The 17701-nt window shown below is 39.3% G+C and overlaps 1 protein-coding gene across 1 annotated transcript; it reads right to left on the bottom strand.

The window, feature by feature from the left end:
* Positions 1–1055: 1055 nt before the first annotated feature.
* Positions 1056–17315, bottom strand: LOC148843454 (glucuronokinase 1-like). The gene is made up of 6 exons (XM_088958876.1): positions 16804–17315; positions 12616–12765; positions 11325–11513; positions 11065–11181; positions 2422–2582; positions 1056–1435 (listed from the first exon to the last, which is right to left on the bottom strand). The coding sequence occupies exons 1-6, from the start codon at positions 17038–17040 to the stop codon at positions 1189–1191; spliced, it is 1101 nt and encodes a 366-aa protein (XP_088815002.1). The 5' UTR covers positions 17041–17315; the 3' UTR covers positions 1056–1188.
* Positions 17316–17701: the final 386 nt, after the last annotated feature.

Raw genomic sequence — 17701 nt, 5'->3', positions numbered from 1 at the left:
TTTCCTTTTCATTAAAATATTAGCAAATTTCATGAGAATATCTTGCTCCTTATTTACTTTGTCATCTCCATGACCTTCAATCTTTTTTCCACCTTTGTATTTCTTAGTTTTCTTCAAGAAACTATAAATTCTAACCTGCATGAAGAAGGAAGCAGGCAATATTGTAGTACTTACAGCCAAAGCTTCACAAATCACAAGAGCAAGCAAGAGGGATTCTTCAGCTTGGAATCTACTATGCTTCCAATATTTACCATGAATCACATGTATATCTGGTGCTGCTTGAGTGCTTCTCAATAAAATCACGTAAATAACTTTCAGTATAGAGAAAGATCTCAAAAATTTGGTCCAGGTAACAGGGCTTTGCTCTGCAATTGACTTGATTTATCAACTTAGTTTGACTACTTCTATGTCCCTTGCATAAGCAGGATTTTAGGTTGCAAGCCACCCAACCTCAAGTCTAACTGAAACAAGTGAACACCCAAAGCAAGAAAATGCTTCTATGGTCTGGCTATTGATTTCAATTGTGAACTGCCAGCCACCCTTCTCACATTTACAGCTCCCAAATTTTAATTGAATAACTGATCTCAATCATAAAAGCTCATTAAATTCACTTGGTTTCTGGTAAGCAACAAATCCAGTTGATATTCAAATTGAATGATCCATGTACTTGTGGACTTTTGGAGCATTCTCATTCTTTTTTGGTATAAATTATTGGGCATTGAGGACCATAAGAAACAAAACATCTTCAGTATGGTCTTCCATTGCACTTTGGAGCAATAGTTCACCATCCAAAAGGAATCCTTCTCGGTTGCTAAAGAAATATAAAAATGAGGTTATTTTGAAAGTGCACTTCAGAGAAGAGTGTGGTTTCAAATGATGCTGAAGAGTGAAAACTAGAATCGCAATTTTCATTTAAGATGGTTTCAGAACCCCACAAAAGCCAATTCATGTAGGCCCACACTCAAAATGAACATCTCAAATAGACACAGAAATCCATTAGTTCAGAAAATTAATACAAAGAGATGATCATTGAAGAGAAGTCGAACAACCATCGATGAGAAGAAATGGGATATTTTATTACTATTAAATTAAAAATACAGAAGTCAAAAATGAATGGCTGACTAGTAAATATGACAAGCATGAGAAAAGACATCGTCGACACCAGAGTTCTCTAAAATATACAGCTAGTCATCTGGAGGAAAGAGTCTTGAGATCAACATCATTTAGAAAAGAAGGGACAACTACTGCTGGCTGAACAATGAATCCTGCCTTCTGGCAAGCATCTTCAAGAAGCTTCACTTGTGAAGGTCCATCTGGACAGAATACAATCACGGCTCCACCACTTCCAGTAAATTTTGATGCGGCTCCCACCTTTCTAGCCACCTCTACCATCTCTATGTTCATAGCACCAAGGGCTTCATCCCCAAACATCCGCCTAGAAAACACCCAAAATGTGCATCAAGTTAAAAAGGAATGACAAATAAAAAGATAAAACAAAAACTAAAAAAGAGAAAACCTGGAATATGAGAACTAATAAGATCCATCTTAATACTTTGAGTTAAATTTCACCAACTTAAATGTTATCCCATGGTCAAACCAACCATGAAAAATTAATATGATATTAAAAGTTCAAGGGATCATATTGTGAGAGAACCTATGTACTGTGGAAGTGGTAGAATCTTGATTCTCAGAAGAACGGTATAAACATGTTATTTCTTATTACACTGTAAAGTTGATGCCAAAATAGCTTTTGGGAAAATTACAAAACGAAGAGGTATGATTTAAATTCTCTATACCAAATATCAACAAAAAAATCTCTGTACCAACATCATTCAGTAAACTGTTTGCATTAATCTTTCTTGTTTCTAAAGTTAGTCCCAGATCTAATACAAACCCTGTTTTGTATTACTTGTTTTATCAACTAAAAATAAAAAAAGATTACTATGTCTTTATATTCTTTCCCCTGCACTGCCACTATTTTGATTGAAAATTAACTTGCTGGAATCATGTTGTTGGAAATCAAAATAGATAAATGATTAATTAAATACATATGAAAATTGAAAACAGAAGAAAACAAACTTGTACTTTGGCAGTCAGGTTATGCGTAAAAGTAGAAATACAAAGGAAAAAAATGCTTTATTAATGGATCTCTCCTCAATAATAATAAAAATCAATTAAAAAGATTATTAGATGTGTAAAAGCCATTTTAAAAATAGTGAGCAAAAATTGAACAAAAGGAGGAATAAGTGGGCAGAAGTTCCTTTTTTCGCAAAGATTTTTGTTTCGCAATCCCTTTTTTATCAGCAGAAAAATGATTTTTTTTTATCGCAATCCCTTATTGTAAATGAAAATTTAGAAGTGCCCCAAATAGTAAATTTTCCATAGCTTTTTCTTTTCATTTCCCCCTTTTCCAGGGCTTACCTTCGAAGATCAAAATTACAATTCATGAGGTCTGCAAGTTTGTTGTAGTCCTTCTCAAGTAGGGCTGTACGTCCTTCTAAACCAATATTTGCAACTTCTGTCATTGATGATATGATAAACTCATCACCATCAAGCCACCTCTTGCGAACAGTACTATGTACCTGTTTTGACAAATTTGATGAACAACTCATATTAAACAATAAAATAGACAAAAAAGTAGCATGACGTGGAAACAAGATTCAATGGGTTGCACCAAGATGAACTTTAAGGTTAAAAATAACAAGGATAGTATATATTTTCTTAACACCAAGATGATCTGTACTACACTACTAATCATAGTTTTCAAGGTGTCTAGGCGATTCTGGGCGACACTGGGGTGCCTAGTCTCCTAGTCGCCTAGGCGTCGCCCAGGCAATAAAAATTTTATAATACAAAAAACTAACTTTTGGCTAGTTCCCTAGTTTTATATACCATTCAGCATGTCTATTAATTGGAAAAATGGCAATTCTCTTTAGTAAGAACATTAAATTTCCTTTAAATATGTGGTAAATCATCACATCTAAAAAATAAAAATCTTTTACATATACTAATTTCATTATTTTCAAAAATAATACTACTATAATAAGTATTTAAAAGAGCAATTTCATATCAATTAGCAGCTAAATAAGGTTATTAACTTTATATGATAAATATTCAAGATCGAATATAAAATAGAAAAAACAAGGATGGAGTTTCTGTTTTATTTAATTAGAGAGAGATAAAGAATAGAAAAAAAGAACCTTCTTATAATTATATCCTTTCTTTCCTCTTTCTTTTTTTCTTTCTTTCTCTCTTTTTCTCTCCTCAAAACCCTTTGATCTTTTAAAATTCAATAATAAAACATTAAAATAAGGTATAATAGCATATAATAAAATCTTTTAGCATACATTAATAAGATACAGCAATATAAATGATATTATAACAGGTGCCTGCCTTGTCATTTTTGTTGCCTAGGCGGGTGCCTAGTTGCTAAAAGTCCAGGCATTTGGGCAAGGCGCCCAGCCAAGGGTGCTGGGCGCCTAGTCACCTAGGCAACACCTTGACAACTATGCTACTAGTCTATAATCTTGGACCATTACACTTGTTTTTTCTCCATCAGTTTCTAACCTAGAAATCAAGTGGAATGCATCAAACAGCAGCCCTCTCCTTCCACACGTAGTACATCACATGGCACATACAAGCTGATGTGCATAGTACTACTCCTTCAACAAGTATCCCCCAGTGTTATAATAGGCTGCCAATGTATTATATTGCATAATTTTTTTTTTTTTATCAATAACATCAATTTCATTAAATTAAGAGAATAGAGGGAAAAGAATACAAAGGGAGATAAAATAACTTAGCTCCCCCAAAAAACAGAAAACACAGGGAAAGCAAAGAAAATTAAAAACTAGCCCAAAAAACAGCCTCCCTATTCACTCCTTGCTTGGCCAACCCATCTGCAAATGAGTTGGCACTCCTCTTCACCCAGCTGTACTGAATCTCTATGTCCCTACCCAGCCATAAGAACTGTTTTTTCTCATTGTTAAATTTCCACAAACCTCTGTCCTCTGTCTTCAACCAATTAACCACCACCTTCGAGTCACCCTCCAGAATCAAACGGCTAATATTTAGGTCTTTTGCTCTTCGAATTCCTTCAAGCGCTGCAAGGATCTCAGCTCTAAGAGAGTCACCTTCTCCAATAGGGCCAGAGAATAAAGCAGTAACAATCCCTTCCTCATTCCTGAAGACTCCTCCAATCCCATAGGGCCCTGGATTCCTTACACTGCTGCCATCAAAATTCAGCTTTATAAAGCCCGAGGGAGGAGGGGACCAGAACGGACAAAGAGTCCTCTTGCATCTAGCAGTAAAAGCAATCTCTTTCTAGTTTCTTAGTAAGTCATCCATAGGACAATCTGAAAACAACTCCAAAGATTTTAGCCAGTGGACCGCTCTTATGAGGATTCGATCTAACAAATCTTCCAAAGTTTTTTCCTTGTTAGAAAAAATGTGTGAGTTTCTTTCTTCCCACAAAGACCAGCAAACCACTGCCCTAATACACCTCCACATAGTTTTCCCTCGCTTCTTAGGCCAACTGAAGAAAGAAGGAGAAAACAAACCTTGGACAGTCTCCGGAGGATACCAAGAACGCCCAAAACGGGAGAAACCCCATTCCCAAACAGATTTAGCAACCTTACAAGAGACCATGAGGTGGTAGTCAGATTCCCCATCATCTTTACAAAGAGCACATCTATTAGGAAGTAGACAATAGTTGGGTCTCTTTCTTTGGAGTAAGTCTAAAGTGTTGATTCTTTCCAGGAAAATTTCTCAACAAAAAAACCCCACCCGAGGAGGAATAGGTCTGCTCCAAATTTCCTTAACTGGAAATGACAACCCCAGGGGGTAGGAGGCTGAGTTAAGGTTTCAAAGAAAGAAGCACAAGAGAAGGTACCAGAGCTAGAAAGGGTCCAAAATCTGGTGTCTTCCTTAGCAGGGTTTAGGAAGACACCCTCAAGGGAGGCTAGCAGAACTACCAGGCTATCCAAGTCCGTATCCCTAATTGCCCTACGCAGGCCAAGGTTCCAACCAAAGCCCGAAGTGGAAGCTGAAGGGACTAAGAAGGAAGAAATGGGTTCATTTTTCAAGTCTGAAAGAGCATACAGGGAAGGAAACTTGTCTTTCAGAGGAAAATCCCCGACCCAAAGATGTTCCCAAAAATTTATTCGGTTACCAGAGTTTAGACCATACCTGATCCAAGAGGAGAAAACTGGAAGCAGATTGTGGATGGATTTCCAAAGAGAAGCAGCTGAAGCCCTTGCCAAGATTCCAGAATCCCAGCCATTGTCTTCCAGCCCATGAATGCTAGCCACAATCTTAGTCCACAATTTATCCCTTTCCAAAGAGAACCTCCACAACCACTTCCCCGGAAGAGCCATGTTCCTTTTCTTGAAATTACCAATCCCAAGACCTCCTTGTGTTTTACACCTAGAGACCACCTCCCAACTCACCCTATGATCTCTCTTCTCCTCTCCAGGCTCCCAGAGAAAGTTCCTTATTAATTTTTCCAAAAGATTTGAGACCTTTGAAAGGATCTTAAACACTGACAAAAAGTAAACAGGAAGGTTCGTTACGGTAGATCTAATGGAGAGACTCTTCCACCTAGAGAAAGATAACTCCTCTTCCAGGCCGCTAGCCTCTTCTTAAACCTCTCCACTACCGGAGCCCAAAAGCTAACACGCTTACGATTATCTCCTAAAGGGAGGCCCAAATAAGTTAGGGGCCAATTCGAAATAGCACAACCTAGCTCATCTGCAAATTCCCTTAAATCTCTTTCATTCACATTCACTCCTGCCACACAACTCTTGTCAAAGTTCACCTTTAGGTTAGATATCTGCTAAAAAGGTTGTATTGTCAGCTTTAGATTCCGGATCCAACTGAGGTTCCCTCCTTCACAGAAAAGGATAGTATCATCTGCAAATTGTAGAAGAGTTAAGGGAACCTCCTCCCTTCCTACTCTCCACCCTCTTATCAGATTCCTCGAGTCTGCTCTATGGATCAATCGCCCAAACACATCAACAATAAGGGTGAAAAGAAAAGGGGAAAGAGGATCTCCTTGTCTTAGACCTCTCAACGCCGAAAAGAAGTCAACCATAGTCCCGTTCACCAGAATAGAATAATGGCAAGTCCTAACACAACCCCAGATCCACTTGCACCACCTGTCACCAAAACCAAAACTCCTCAACACCTCCATCAAGAAAGACCAATCAACCAAGTCGAAAGCCTTCTCCAAATCCAATTTGCAGACCACTCCCTTCTTCTTTGACTTTCTAAAGCTCTCTAAGCTCTCATTTGCAATGAGGATCTGATCGATGATCTGTCTTCCCTCCACAAAAGCACTTTGGTTGGGTGCAATAATAGAGGGGAGCACCTTCTTTATCCTGAGAGACAGCACCTTTGCAATGATTTTTTACAAGCTAGTCACCAGACTAATAGGTCTAAAATCTTTTGGTTGAGAGGCAACTTTCTTTGGGACTAAAGCAATGAAAGTTGAGTTCAATCCCGGGTTTATTACACCCCTCCTGTGGAACTCCTCAAAGACCGAAGCAAGATCATTCTCCAAAATATCCCAGCAATCCTGGTAAAAGGCCATTGTGAACCCATCTGGACCCGAAGCTTTTGTCCTATCCATAGAGAAAACTGCTTCCTTTACCTCCTCCATTTCAAATCTTTTTTCTAGCAACTCTCTCTTCTCTGCACTTAGAGTCGGCCAATCCAAACCCTCCAACCACACTCTCTCATTCATAGGCCTTCTAAAAATAGATTTGAAGTGGTTTACTAGGGCCTCTGCAATTTCAGCCGGGTGAGACAAAACTGCTCCATCAACTTCCAAGTTAGAGATGTAATTCTTCTTTCTCCTTCCATTTTCCATTGAATGGAAAAATCTTGTGTTTCCGTCTCCCTCCTTTAGCCACTTACACCTAGATTTTTGCCTCCAACTGATTTCCTCCTTGATCAGGATGCCCTCCAACTGCCTCCTTAAAACCAATCTCAACTTCCTTTCTTCCTCTCCAAAGGGGGCTCTCTCTTCCTTCAGGTCCAAATCCTCGATTTGCTCCACCAGAACTTGCTTTCTCTCTTCTAATCTTCCAAGCTCCAGCCTATTTCACTCCTTTAATTGAGATTTTAGGTATTGGAGTTTCTTGTGGAACCTCATTCCCTCCCAATCAACTACCGGATTAGCTTGCTCCCACCACTCCCTGATTTTCTCAGTGAAACCCGGATGAGACAACCACATATTTTCAAACTTGAAAGGGGTAGGCCCTACTCCTCTTAATTCCTCCTTGACCAAAACTATTGGCCAGTGGTCTGAAGTAAGTCTAGGGAGAGCCCTAGAAGAAATGTTGCCCCAATGATCCTCCCAATCTGTTGAGAACAAAAATTTGTCCAACTTAGAGCAAATTGGCTAAGATTGAAGGTTGGACCAAGTGAAGTTATTATTTAGGAAAGGAAGTTCTTTGAGATTAAAACAGTCCACAAATTGGTTGAACTTCCTCATACTTGTTGTCACTCTCTGTCTGGGGTTGTTGGTTTCCTCCATAAATCTCACTATATTAAAGTCCCCTCCCACACACCAGGGTCCATCCCAAAGGCCTCTAATGTCACTCAATTCTTCCCATAATTTCTCCCTTTGCCTATAGTCATTGGGGCCATACACATTTGTTAGTACCCATTCATACCCATCGGTCACCTGTTTGAACTTCAGGGAGACAGAGTGATCTCCGATTAGCTCCTCCACACCTAAGAGTATTTCTTCTTTCCACAGGGTCACAATCCCTCCCGAGGAACCCCACGAAGGAGCAACCACCCACTTAATACCTCTAGAACTCCACACACTCCATGCCCAGCTGCAATCAAAATCCATTCTTTTGGACTCCTGAAGCATAACCACATCCGGATTAAACTTCTTAATTACCTCTTTGATTGTTGCTCTCTTCCTAGTGCTGCCCAACCCCCTCACATTCCAACTTAGGATTCTCATTGAAAACAATAAGCCTTAACCTTAACTCCTCCATGAACTATTTAGACCCTTTTCTTATAATCCCTTTCACTTCAAACTTCTTATCCCCCTCAATATCTTTTTTTAATCTCTCCACTTCACTCAGCCTTCTAAACTTCATCTTGTTGTCCTCTTTATTTTGCATGTAGGCTTTTAGATCATTCGGGTTCTTCAGCTTGCACCCCAACTTTTTCACAAACTCTGCAACTTACTCTTCCCCAAAAGTTTCCTCTTTCCCTAAAGAAGCACTCTCCTCACTCCTAGGAAGCTTCTTGTTCCTTCTCACATTACCTCCAACCACAGCCCTGTTTGTCCCCTCTAGGCTCCCTCTCTGCAAATCCTTCCTTTCCACTCCACCCAAGAGGCTTTCTAAGATTTCCCAAATTATTGTCTCTCTACAAGTTTCCTCACCCACTTCCCCCCTGTAGACTCACTGTGGCTTTTAGACCAAGGGCTTCCAACTCTTGGTTGGGAAGAGAATCTGGTACAAGAGATACAGAGCGCTCATCAGTATCCAAAACTGAATTGACAGAGTTGAGGGATTTACCTGAGGTAGAGAAGTGAGGAGAGAGCAAAGGCGAAGGAGAGGTAGTCACTTTCTTTTTTGAGAAAATAGAGCACTCTGTCTCCCAGAGATGGGGGAGGGAAATCCCTGTCGCCGTATCAACACAAAGACCCCTTTCTGTACCCAAGTATGTACCTCTCTGTGAAGTACCCTTGTTCTGCTCTGAGAAGACCTGAGCAACCTCCTTTTCGGCCTCTTGCAAAGCACAAGAACTGGGGGGGGGGGGGGGGGAGGGGGGGGGAGGGGGCTCAGCCAGTAATGGGTTAAAATCAAACACCCGCTCCTCCCCCTCCACCTTTCCTTCCCCCACCGAATCCCCTAAGAACAAACAGTCCAGGCTAAATGAATCGTTGTTCTGACCTTTAGATAGAGCTTCAACTGCCGCACTACCTAAACTCCCACAGGCATCTGAACTTTCATCATGATCAAAAACTGAACCACAGCTCAACCAACCTTGATCAGCCTCTTCTTTCTCTTCTGGTCTGCCTCTCGAATAGCGCGGGTTCGGGCGATCAGAAATGCTGAGATTTTGCTCCTCACCAGCTGCCCGTCGGACCTAGCACAGAGGCCGGCATTCTCCAACCTTGTTCGCTGACTTCGCCCCTCCATAGTCGAGAGGGCGAGACTTAGACGATGATAGATGAAAGTTGTCATCTATCGTCGTCCCATGCCTGCCCCACCCCACGTGATGACTTAAGTTGTCACGTGGGCTTTTAAAACCGAAAGAAAGCTCACCCACTGGCCCGACCGGCTCGACCATTCTTAAAGCCAATTCGGAGGGAGACTTAGAGCGCAAACGGCTCTTTCCCAACTTAGCCACGTCAGCATAGGACGGGCCACCCTCTTTACACAACCCCTCTTCAAAAAAAAATTGAAAAAGAAGCCATAATAGGAAGGCTTCGAGACTTGGGGCACCCCTGCCACTGTTCCCCTTCCTCTGTAAAACGCCCACACTCAACAGACTTTCCCGCCGGCCCCTGAAGACCACGTGTACACCCCCCTGCGAGCTCGTCAATTTCTTCAACCTCTGGTCGTCTTCCCCAAAGCAAAGCTTCAACTTCTGAAGCTAACCAGACCTTGTACCAAGCACCTTCTGAGAGAACTTCAAAGATCCACGACAAGTTCTCCGGATTGATCCCAGCAACCTTAAGTTCCACCACTCTCAAGTTACTTAAGTTAGCCTCCAACAGAACTCCACCCAACGCTCTAGTAATTTTCCCCAGAATAAGATCATTCCAAAGGTTGAAGGGAAGACCAAGAAGTTTAATCCAAAAACTACCGGCTCTGGGTTCAACTTCGTTGCAATTTGGAGCCCAATTCTGGACCTTAATCAAACTTCCTTCTACAAGGAAAGAACTGAAGAACAAAGTCTTATCTACAATATCTAGTAAGGCTTTCTTTTCAGCAAAAGGTAGCAACAATACATCTTCCTCTAATCCCAACCTCTCTGCTAAAACTTCTATCAACTTTCATCCAATCTTCTATCACCCTTTTTGCCACTAAGACCACCCTCTTCTCCCAGGTCCCACTCCCTTCTTCCACTGCTACTCGTCGGAGGACAGACGAGCTAGACACCAAAACTTCAGGGTAAAGCTTTGGGTAGAGCACAGAACAAACCTTCGAGCCAAGGGCTTCTTCTACTCTACCTTCGACCTCCAAGAGAAAAGCCTGAAGATTAGAAGCAAAAGAAGCCCACCCTCTCCACTTCAGACCTTCTGGAATACACATCACTTGCTTTTTGTTATTACCGAAGAGTTCGGTGACCATAATGAACCACCCTTTTCCATTCCTTTTTAGCACAGCTTCGAACCTCTTGTTCTCACAGGTCAACGAGTTTCTCCAACCTTCTTCCTGAAAGGAATTTACAGCTCCATCTACAAAACCTTTCAGCCACACACAAGCCTCCTTTGGTAGGAGAATCGACGCCCTGCTCCCTTCTCTGATTTTCAAGAGAGCCTTCTCCTTTGTCCTTCCCTGCTCAAAGAGGAAAGATTTTGCTTCAATGGACAAATCCAGTCTCCATTTCCCCGCCAGCTTGAACTTCCTCTCCTCTCCCATACTTCTTTGGAATCACATATTCACATTGATGAATGTATAATTTAAGCTTATCTCTAAGGCTGCAGAAGAATGAAATCGTTCCTTACCCACCTTCATTCACCTACCAAAAACAAGCGGAATCCTTCACTGTCAAAGTTTTACTAATTATTATATTGCATATCCTTTATAAAGAAACTATTAATTTGATGAAAAAACTGCAACATAGATTTAATATAATAAGAAAACACACAGCTTGGACTTTCTAATATTTAACTACTGTATGACAAGGTATGCTCAAATAATGGATAGATGCAAGGGCAATGACAAAGCAGGAGAATATTTATACAAGAAACCAAGAGGCATTCCCAGTGAATGAGAGAACACCACTGACTACAGGAATATTTGCATCTTCTGTCAGTTAAGTTTATAAATTGAAGAGGAATAAATGACATTATAGGAAGCCAACCTTGCCAGAATCACTTGGGTTTTCAGCATAAATGAGATAGAGAGGAGGAAGGAGACTAATATCCATGGGAGTATACAAACCATGTCCCAAGTTATCCATGTGCTCCTTGTTGAATTCCTGTCAAAGAATCAATCAGAATGGTTATATTTCTTGTTTTCATATTAAACAAATTCACAAAAAGCAACAAGGAATCTGACAACTGGAAAATGACAAAATTGGACCAATTGAAAATTACTTCAAATTTTAAAATATTACAGTACCATGTATACAAGGCCGCCATAGACCTGTGCGACCCGATCTTGAAGACCAGCAACAATTCCAAGTTCTTTTTCTGCATTAAGAATTAGATTGGGCCTGATCTCAACTTTAACCAGGTGTCTGACCTTGTAGAAATCAAGTAAGCAACTTAAAGCAGCACAAACAATGGCACTGGAACCAGAAAGCCCTGTCTGAAATACCAAAACCATAATAAAAACTTTGGCCATATGTTGCAATTAGGTAAAGAGATTCTCTTCAAGTGTGAGAAAATGTTTTTCCATAAAGAATAAGAGCTATAAAAATGCAAAAATCCAATTACTGTAACAAAAGTACCTAGATTTTATAAACCATTAATAATTTCCAAATACTTAAATGCAATATTGAAATGTACATATTTACATATCAATTTTCATTAACAAAATGGGAGAAATAACTAACTCTTCTTTAAATCATCATGTTAACAATTAATGTTGGTTAAATGATAAACTTGCCTACATTTGTGCTGAGAATGAATATCAAATCTAGCACTTTGATGTTTGACTCTATCAAATAATGATGTATTTGGCACAGATGACATTCTTGAATTCACATTTCCCAGAAAGTTGTTGCACATTCCTAGATCACTCATTTGTTTCTCAGAAGTTGGATGCAAAAAAAAAAAAATTGTTTATTAGTCTTCTGTAACCATAATAAAAATGGTTTAGAAGATGATCTGGAAACCATTTCTCCATAGAAATCGTGGATGAGATGGGAAAAAAATATTAAGATTCAAATATGCCCATCATATAGTTAATGTTTAATGGGGTGAATTAACATGAAGAACATGTAACAAGAAGTTCTTTGTTTTTAAGTAAAACAGGATGAAGTTACAGAAGACAAGGATAGTGACACCGAACAGATCTTCTAAAAAGGATAAGAAATTAAGAGAAAACATGGATTCATGATCTTCTATAAGCAGATGAAGTGTGACACCAGTTGGCTAGCCAGTTCTTTTATATTCTTTCTGCCACTTTTGTCAAATATTACCTGGTGAGGAATTTTGGTATCAAGTGAGAGTGTTAAATTTCCACCATTAAGATCAATATGTACTATGAAATTATGCAATAAACTATTTATTAATAGAAATCATGAAGCCTTCAAAAAAATAGAAACCATGGATAAGGTGTGCAAAAATATCAAGATAGAATAATATTTCCATCATATAATTAATGTGGTGAAGTTTCATTGTAATGCACATGTAACAAGCAGTCAAGCAGTTCTCTTATACCACCTGCTCTTGTTCTCAAATGTTACCTGGCGAGGAATGTTGGTATCATATGAGAGTGTAAAATTGCCACCATTAAGATCAATCTTGTTATCCTTGCAATAATTGTAAAAAACTTTGCAAACAGCCATAAGCAAGCGCACCCCTCCATAGTAACCTTCACTTTGCAACCGATTTACCTGTAGAAAGAATCTATTAGCAAAATGAATTGTTTCCAAACTGCACAGAAACTCCATATAGAGAATTTTCCAACAAATGCAATCCATTCTTGTATAGATGCCACATATGCTTGAGAAATTTGGAGAAAGAGGAATAACTTGAAAAAATATTTGAAGAGGGAGTTAATTAAATAAAGAGTCAACAGATTCTTTGTTTCTATAAAACCAAAGTTCTATCTATTGGTTGTCCTCGTAAATCAATTATTTATCTTATTTAGTAAAGATGAGGTACATTGTATTATCATACAGAAATTAAAAAGGGCATAGCCCATATACAATAGGTATTTGCTTATAAAAAGGGGAAAAATTAACAGTTTCACTTTGTTTAAAAAAAAAACCTGACATAACAATATTCTTTAATAGCACATTTACAAAGAAAAGGAACTTGGCTTCCAAAGAATGATCAGCAAAAAGAGAAACTTTTCTTTTCATGTTCTTTTTTTTATTAGAAATAGAATGCTCGTAAGAATATAGGGGAGGAAAGGAAGTAAATAGTAGTTCATAGCACTCTAAATATCATTTTATTTAGAGATTATATTATTTTATTCTTGAAGGCTGACCTGGAAAACATCAGCAACTTAAAAAGGGTAATCACTTGTTTTGAGAAGGTGTCAGGTCTTCAAGTAAACTTCTCTAAGGGGGCATTTTTTTCTGGATTTTGAGAGGGGGGAAAGTTGATCAATGGGATTTTGATTCCCATTGACCAAGAATTCCATGTTCTTATTTCAGATTTATGTGGGGACCAAGAAAAGTTTATTTTCCTGGGTATCACTTATCCGGGTAAGTGATACCCATCTCCTAGGTGGGTAAATAACTTTTCCACATTGGAGGAAAGTTGCCAAGACTTGAACGAGACAAAAATGCCCCTTGTAATAATGGATTTTTATGACTAAAATGGTAATTTCCTTGTTTACATGGGAAATAAAAGAACATGGGTAAATGCACTTACCTGGGTAAGTCTTTCCTGGGAAACACTTACCTGGGTAAGTGCATTTACCCAGGTAAACAACTTACCGAAAAGCGAACAGGGCCTAAGAGTAGCATTGTGGGAATAAACACAAGTGAGAGTCTGGTGAATAGGTTCAAGGAGGTGTTAGGGTGTAAAGTGGAGAAGTTTCCCATTTCTTATTTGGTGATGCCCCTTGGAGGGAATCCAAGAAGCCAAAGTTTTTGGGGTCCAACAGCAGAGAAGTGTGAAAAAAAGGTTGGTTACATGAAAGAAAGCTACCTTTTAAAAGGAAGAAGGCTCACTTTAATCAAGGCCTCTTTGGCTAACTTACTAATTTATTATCTTCCACTCTTCCAAATTCCATCCAAGGTCAAATACGGACATGAAAAACTCCAGCAGGACTTCATGTGGGACGGGGGTGGAGAGAAGAAAAACCACCTAGTCAGTTGGGTTCAAGTTTGCAAAATACAGATCAAAGGAAGTTGGGGGTCTTGGCTTAGGTCATATCGAGGAATGTAGCTCTTCTAGGGAAATGGCTATGGTGATATCCCCTTGAAACAAGTGCTCTTTGGACTTCTGTTATCAGCAACAAATATGGGAAGAATGCCAATGGTTGGGATAGCAAGTTCCACTTGAATCAAATGAAAGCCAGAAATCCTTGGAAAGGTATCTCTTCTTTCTACAACACCTTTATTTCTTTTATTAGATACAAAGTGTGGAGTGGGGATAAAATCAAATTCGGGACTGACCTCTGGTGGAGAGAAAAAACATTGACTAACTCTTACACCCCCCCCCCCTTCTTATTTAACCTTTCCCAAACCCAAGAAGCCAGCATTGCTTCATGTCTTCCTACTTTGCCTCCTGTAACAAATTGGAACCTAAGTTTAAGAAGACCTTTAAGGGATATAGAGATAGCTAAAACTCACAGATTTGCTACATTCCTTAAGAGAGGTCTACATTTGCCCTTCAAATCCAGACTAATGAATCTAGAATCACCATGCCAGTAAGTCCAAAACTAAGTCTTTTTTCAGGGCCTTGGTGCCAGGAGCCAATAACTCTAGGTTCCCTTTCAAGGGGGTTTGTGGTGCACGGTGATTCAAGCAGTAATGTGGAGCATGTGGGAAGAACAAAACAACCACATTTTTTATAACAAAGCTAGATCCTTTGAATACCTAATCACATTCATTTGAATGTGGTGGAGATTTTGCTTTCTTCCCCCGGTCCTCTAAGAGTTACCAGCTTCCCTCAATTGAGAGAAGGAAGTGACACTGAGCTTTCATGAAAGTGCTCTTGAAAACCCTGGAGCAACAGGGATTGTTTTTAGGGGGAGAGAATTTTGTAAGAAGGACCTTTAGAAAAATGGAAGAAAGTCCATGTTGGACACTGAAGACTATGAATAACACTCAGGTGGTTAGTGAGAAGAAAATTCCCAACGTCAAAAGTGATGTTGTCAGAGAGAGAAGGATTTTGTTAGGGGAAACTTCTAACAATGATAAAATTGTAAAGAAGATCAGGAGTTTGAGAAAAAATGCAGTGTCAGAATTAGAAAGGGTAGCTTCAAAGCAAAAGGTTTCTGGAGTTTTTGTGAAGGTTCTGAGACTACAAAGAGAAGATCCAGAGCACAGAAAATTCAAATAGTTCAGGTTTCAAAGGTGTTCACCAGGCTGAAGGGGGGCCTATTTGGTTTGTGTTGTGTTAAGAAGGTGAAGAAAACAAAGAAGATTTTGAAGAAAAGTAACAAGGATTCTTTCAAAGAGGGTGGTGTTAAGATGCAATAAGATTAAAAGGATTTGAGGGGCCCAGGTCTTTTAGAAGGAAGGTTTTGGTCTGGTTGGGAGAGGTGGCATTTGTGTTGTTGTTCAGCTTACTATAGTTCTCCTTTGGGTTTGGTCTTTGTTTTAGGGGTGGTGGCTGTTGTTCTTTTTCTGTGTTTTATTTGGTTTGTTGGTTGGGGCTTCTTCTATCTTTTGTGGGATGGTTTTTTTGCTTGCTCTTTGGGGCTGGGTGATTTTTCATCACCTTTGTTGTACCTTCCTCTCCTTTCTTGAATAATTTTATTTTTTATTTTTCTTAAAAAATGGAGCAGAAGGGAATTGGTGGTGTGTTCAAGAGGAGGGATAGAAGCCCATGGTGGGTCTTCAGTGAGACTGCCAATTCTACAAAGGCTGAAATCCTATCTGTGTTAACTGGACTCTTTATTCGAGGAGCTAGGCTTAACAACTGTAGTCATCAAAGGTGATTGATTCTTTTTTTTTTTTATAATTATCAAATGCGATTCTATTAATACAATCAAGTGTCTAGGGGAGAAGGAAGGCGCACTTTGGAGGTTGGCTCACTATTTGGATGAGGCAAGAGATCTTTTAAAGCCAATCTGGATTCTTAGAGAGTAAATTCTGTAGCAGATAGCTTGGCCAAATCTGGTGCACACAAGGAAAACTTGTACAGTGATAGAAATATGCCTATGTAAACCTGTGTTTGGCTTGCCTCCTTTGTACATTTTCTCATGTACTCTCTTTTGCTAATAATACTCTAAACAAGGTAGCAAGCAAAAGCCATGCATGACAAGACTACAAACTCACCAGTATGACTAAAATCTCTGAAACCCTAAGCTTCATAAGTTCCGGTTGGAACTCACAGAGACAAAAAGAAAAAAAAAACGCAAGAATAAGAACTGTATGATAGATAGTTTAGAGTCCAAATCACCTAAAACACATGAATATCTAATAATTGTTTCCCAACAGTATTAATCAAATCAAATTACATAAAAGGAAAAGATTCCCATTCTACCAATTCAACTCGGTGTCCAAGCATAAAAGACTCGATCTTTCACTTAAATGGCATTACGCGCATAATAAGCTCAGTGAATCTAATCCAGAAATTCTAGAAGCAGTCATAAAACACACTACATGCAATTGTGATCCACACATTAAGAACAGCAAAAGGTTTCATACAATACGTGAAATATCTTAAATGCGCCGCAGATCTGGATACAAGAATCAAAACAAACAGAAAAGAAGTAACAGAGAGAAAGAAAGAGAGGGAAAGAGAACCATATGAGTAATTGAATTGAACTGAACGAGATCATGAATAGGGTGAGGACGGATGACGAGATGTTCAGACGGCTCCAACCGAACAGAAGCCCAGAAATTGCCGAGGCTGAAAGAGATAGTCCGGCCGTAGTAGACATCGCTAGGGTTTCCGAGGAGGCCGACCCTGGCATAGGCCTTGTGCTCGATGAAGGCGAGAGAACCATTTTCTACAGCACCGGTGGCCGAATAGTCAGTCATCGTTGCTTCTCTCTTCCTCCCGGAATGATCTCCAGTCTCAGTCCTTTTTTCTTCCTTCTTTTACGTTTCACTTGACTTCCTGCTCTTTGACGTCTCTCTCTCTCTCTGCAAATGTGCCACGTCGGAACCAGTTCGCCGTTTCCACTTTTATCCGTCTTTTTGTATCGATGTCGTTTATCAGAAAACGATGCCACGTCGGAGTCAGTTTGACGTTTCCACTTTTATCGCCTGTAATGCTGGTTCATCATCGGTGAGCCCTTGCTCCCAATGGCTATGTCTATGTGATGTGGTGTCGATGTATATAAAAAATAAGATTTATAAAATTTATTTGCTATTATACATAAAAAATAAAAATATTATATAATATATTATTATATATAATAAAAAATATTTATTATTATTATTATATATTTATATGTATGTATATATAAAATAAAAAATATTTATTTATTATATTAGGCTCGACTAGCAAACAAGCCTATATATTAGGCTCAAGTTCGGTTTAAATCAAGCCAAACTTTTTACGAGTCGAGCTCAAATAACTTGTAGCCACCCCTAAATTCTAAGTAGGGTTTTTGCCAAGTCTTCACTTCTTCTTCACCGCCAACCTCTTTCCCCCTCACCACTTATATGCTACAGTGCAATTGTTGTCGTAGGAGGT

This window comes from Nelumbo lutea, chromosome 8 (genome assembly GCF_056320005.1).
Source record: "Nelumbo lutea isolate HS-2025 chromosome 8, American lotus-T2T, whole genome shotgun sequence".
Lineage (NCBI taxonomy): Eukaryota > Viridiplantae > Streptophyta > Magnoliopsida > Proteales > Nelumbonaceae > Nelumbo > Nelumbo lutea.
The sequence above is the reverse complement of the archived record's forward strand: the minus strand, read 5'-3'. Positions and strand labels throughout refer to the sequence as shown.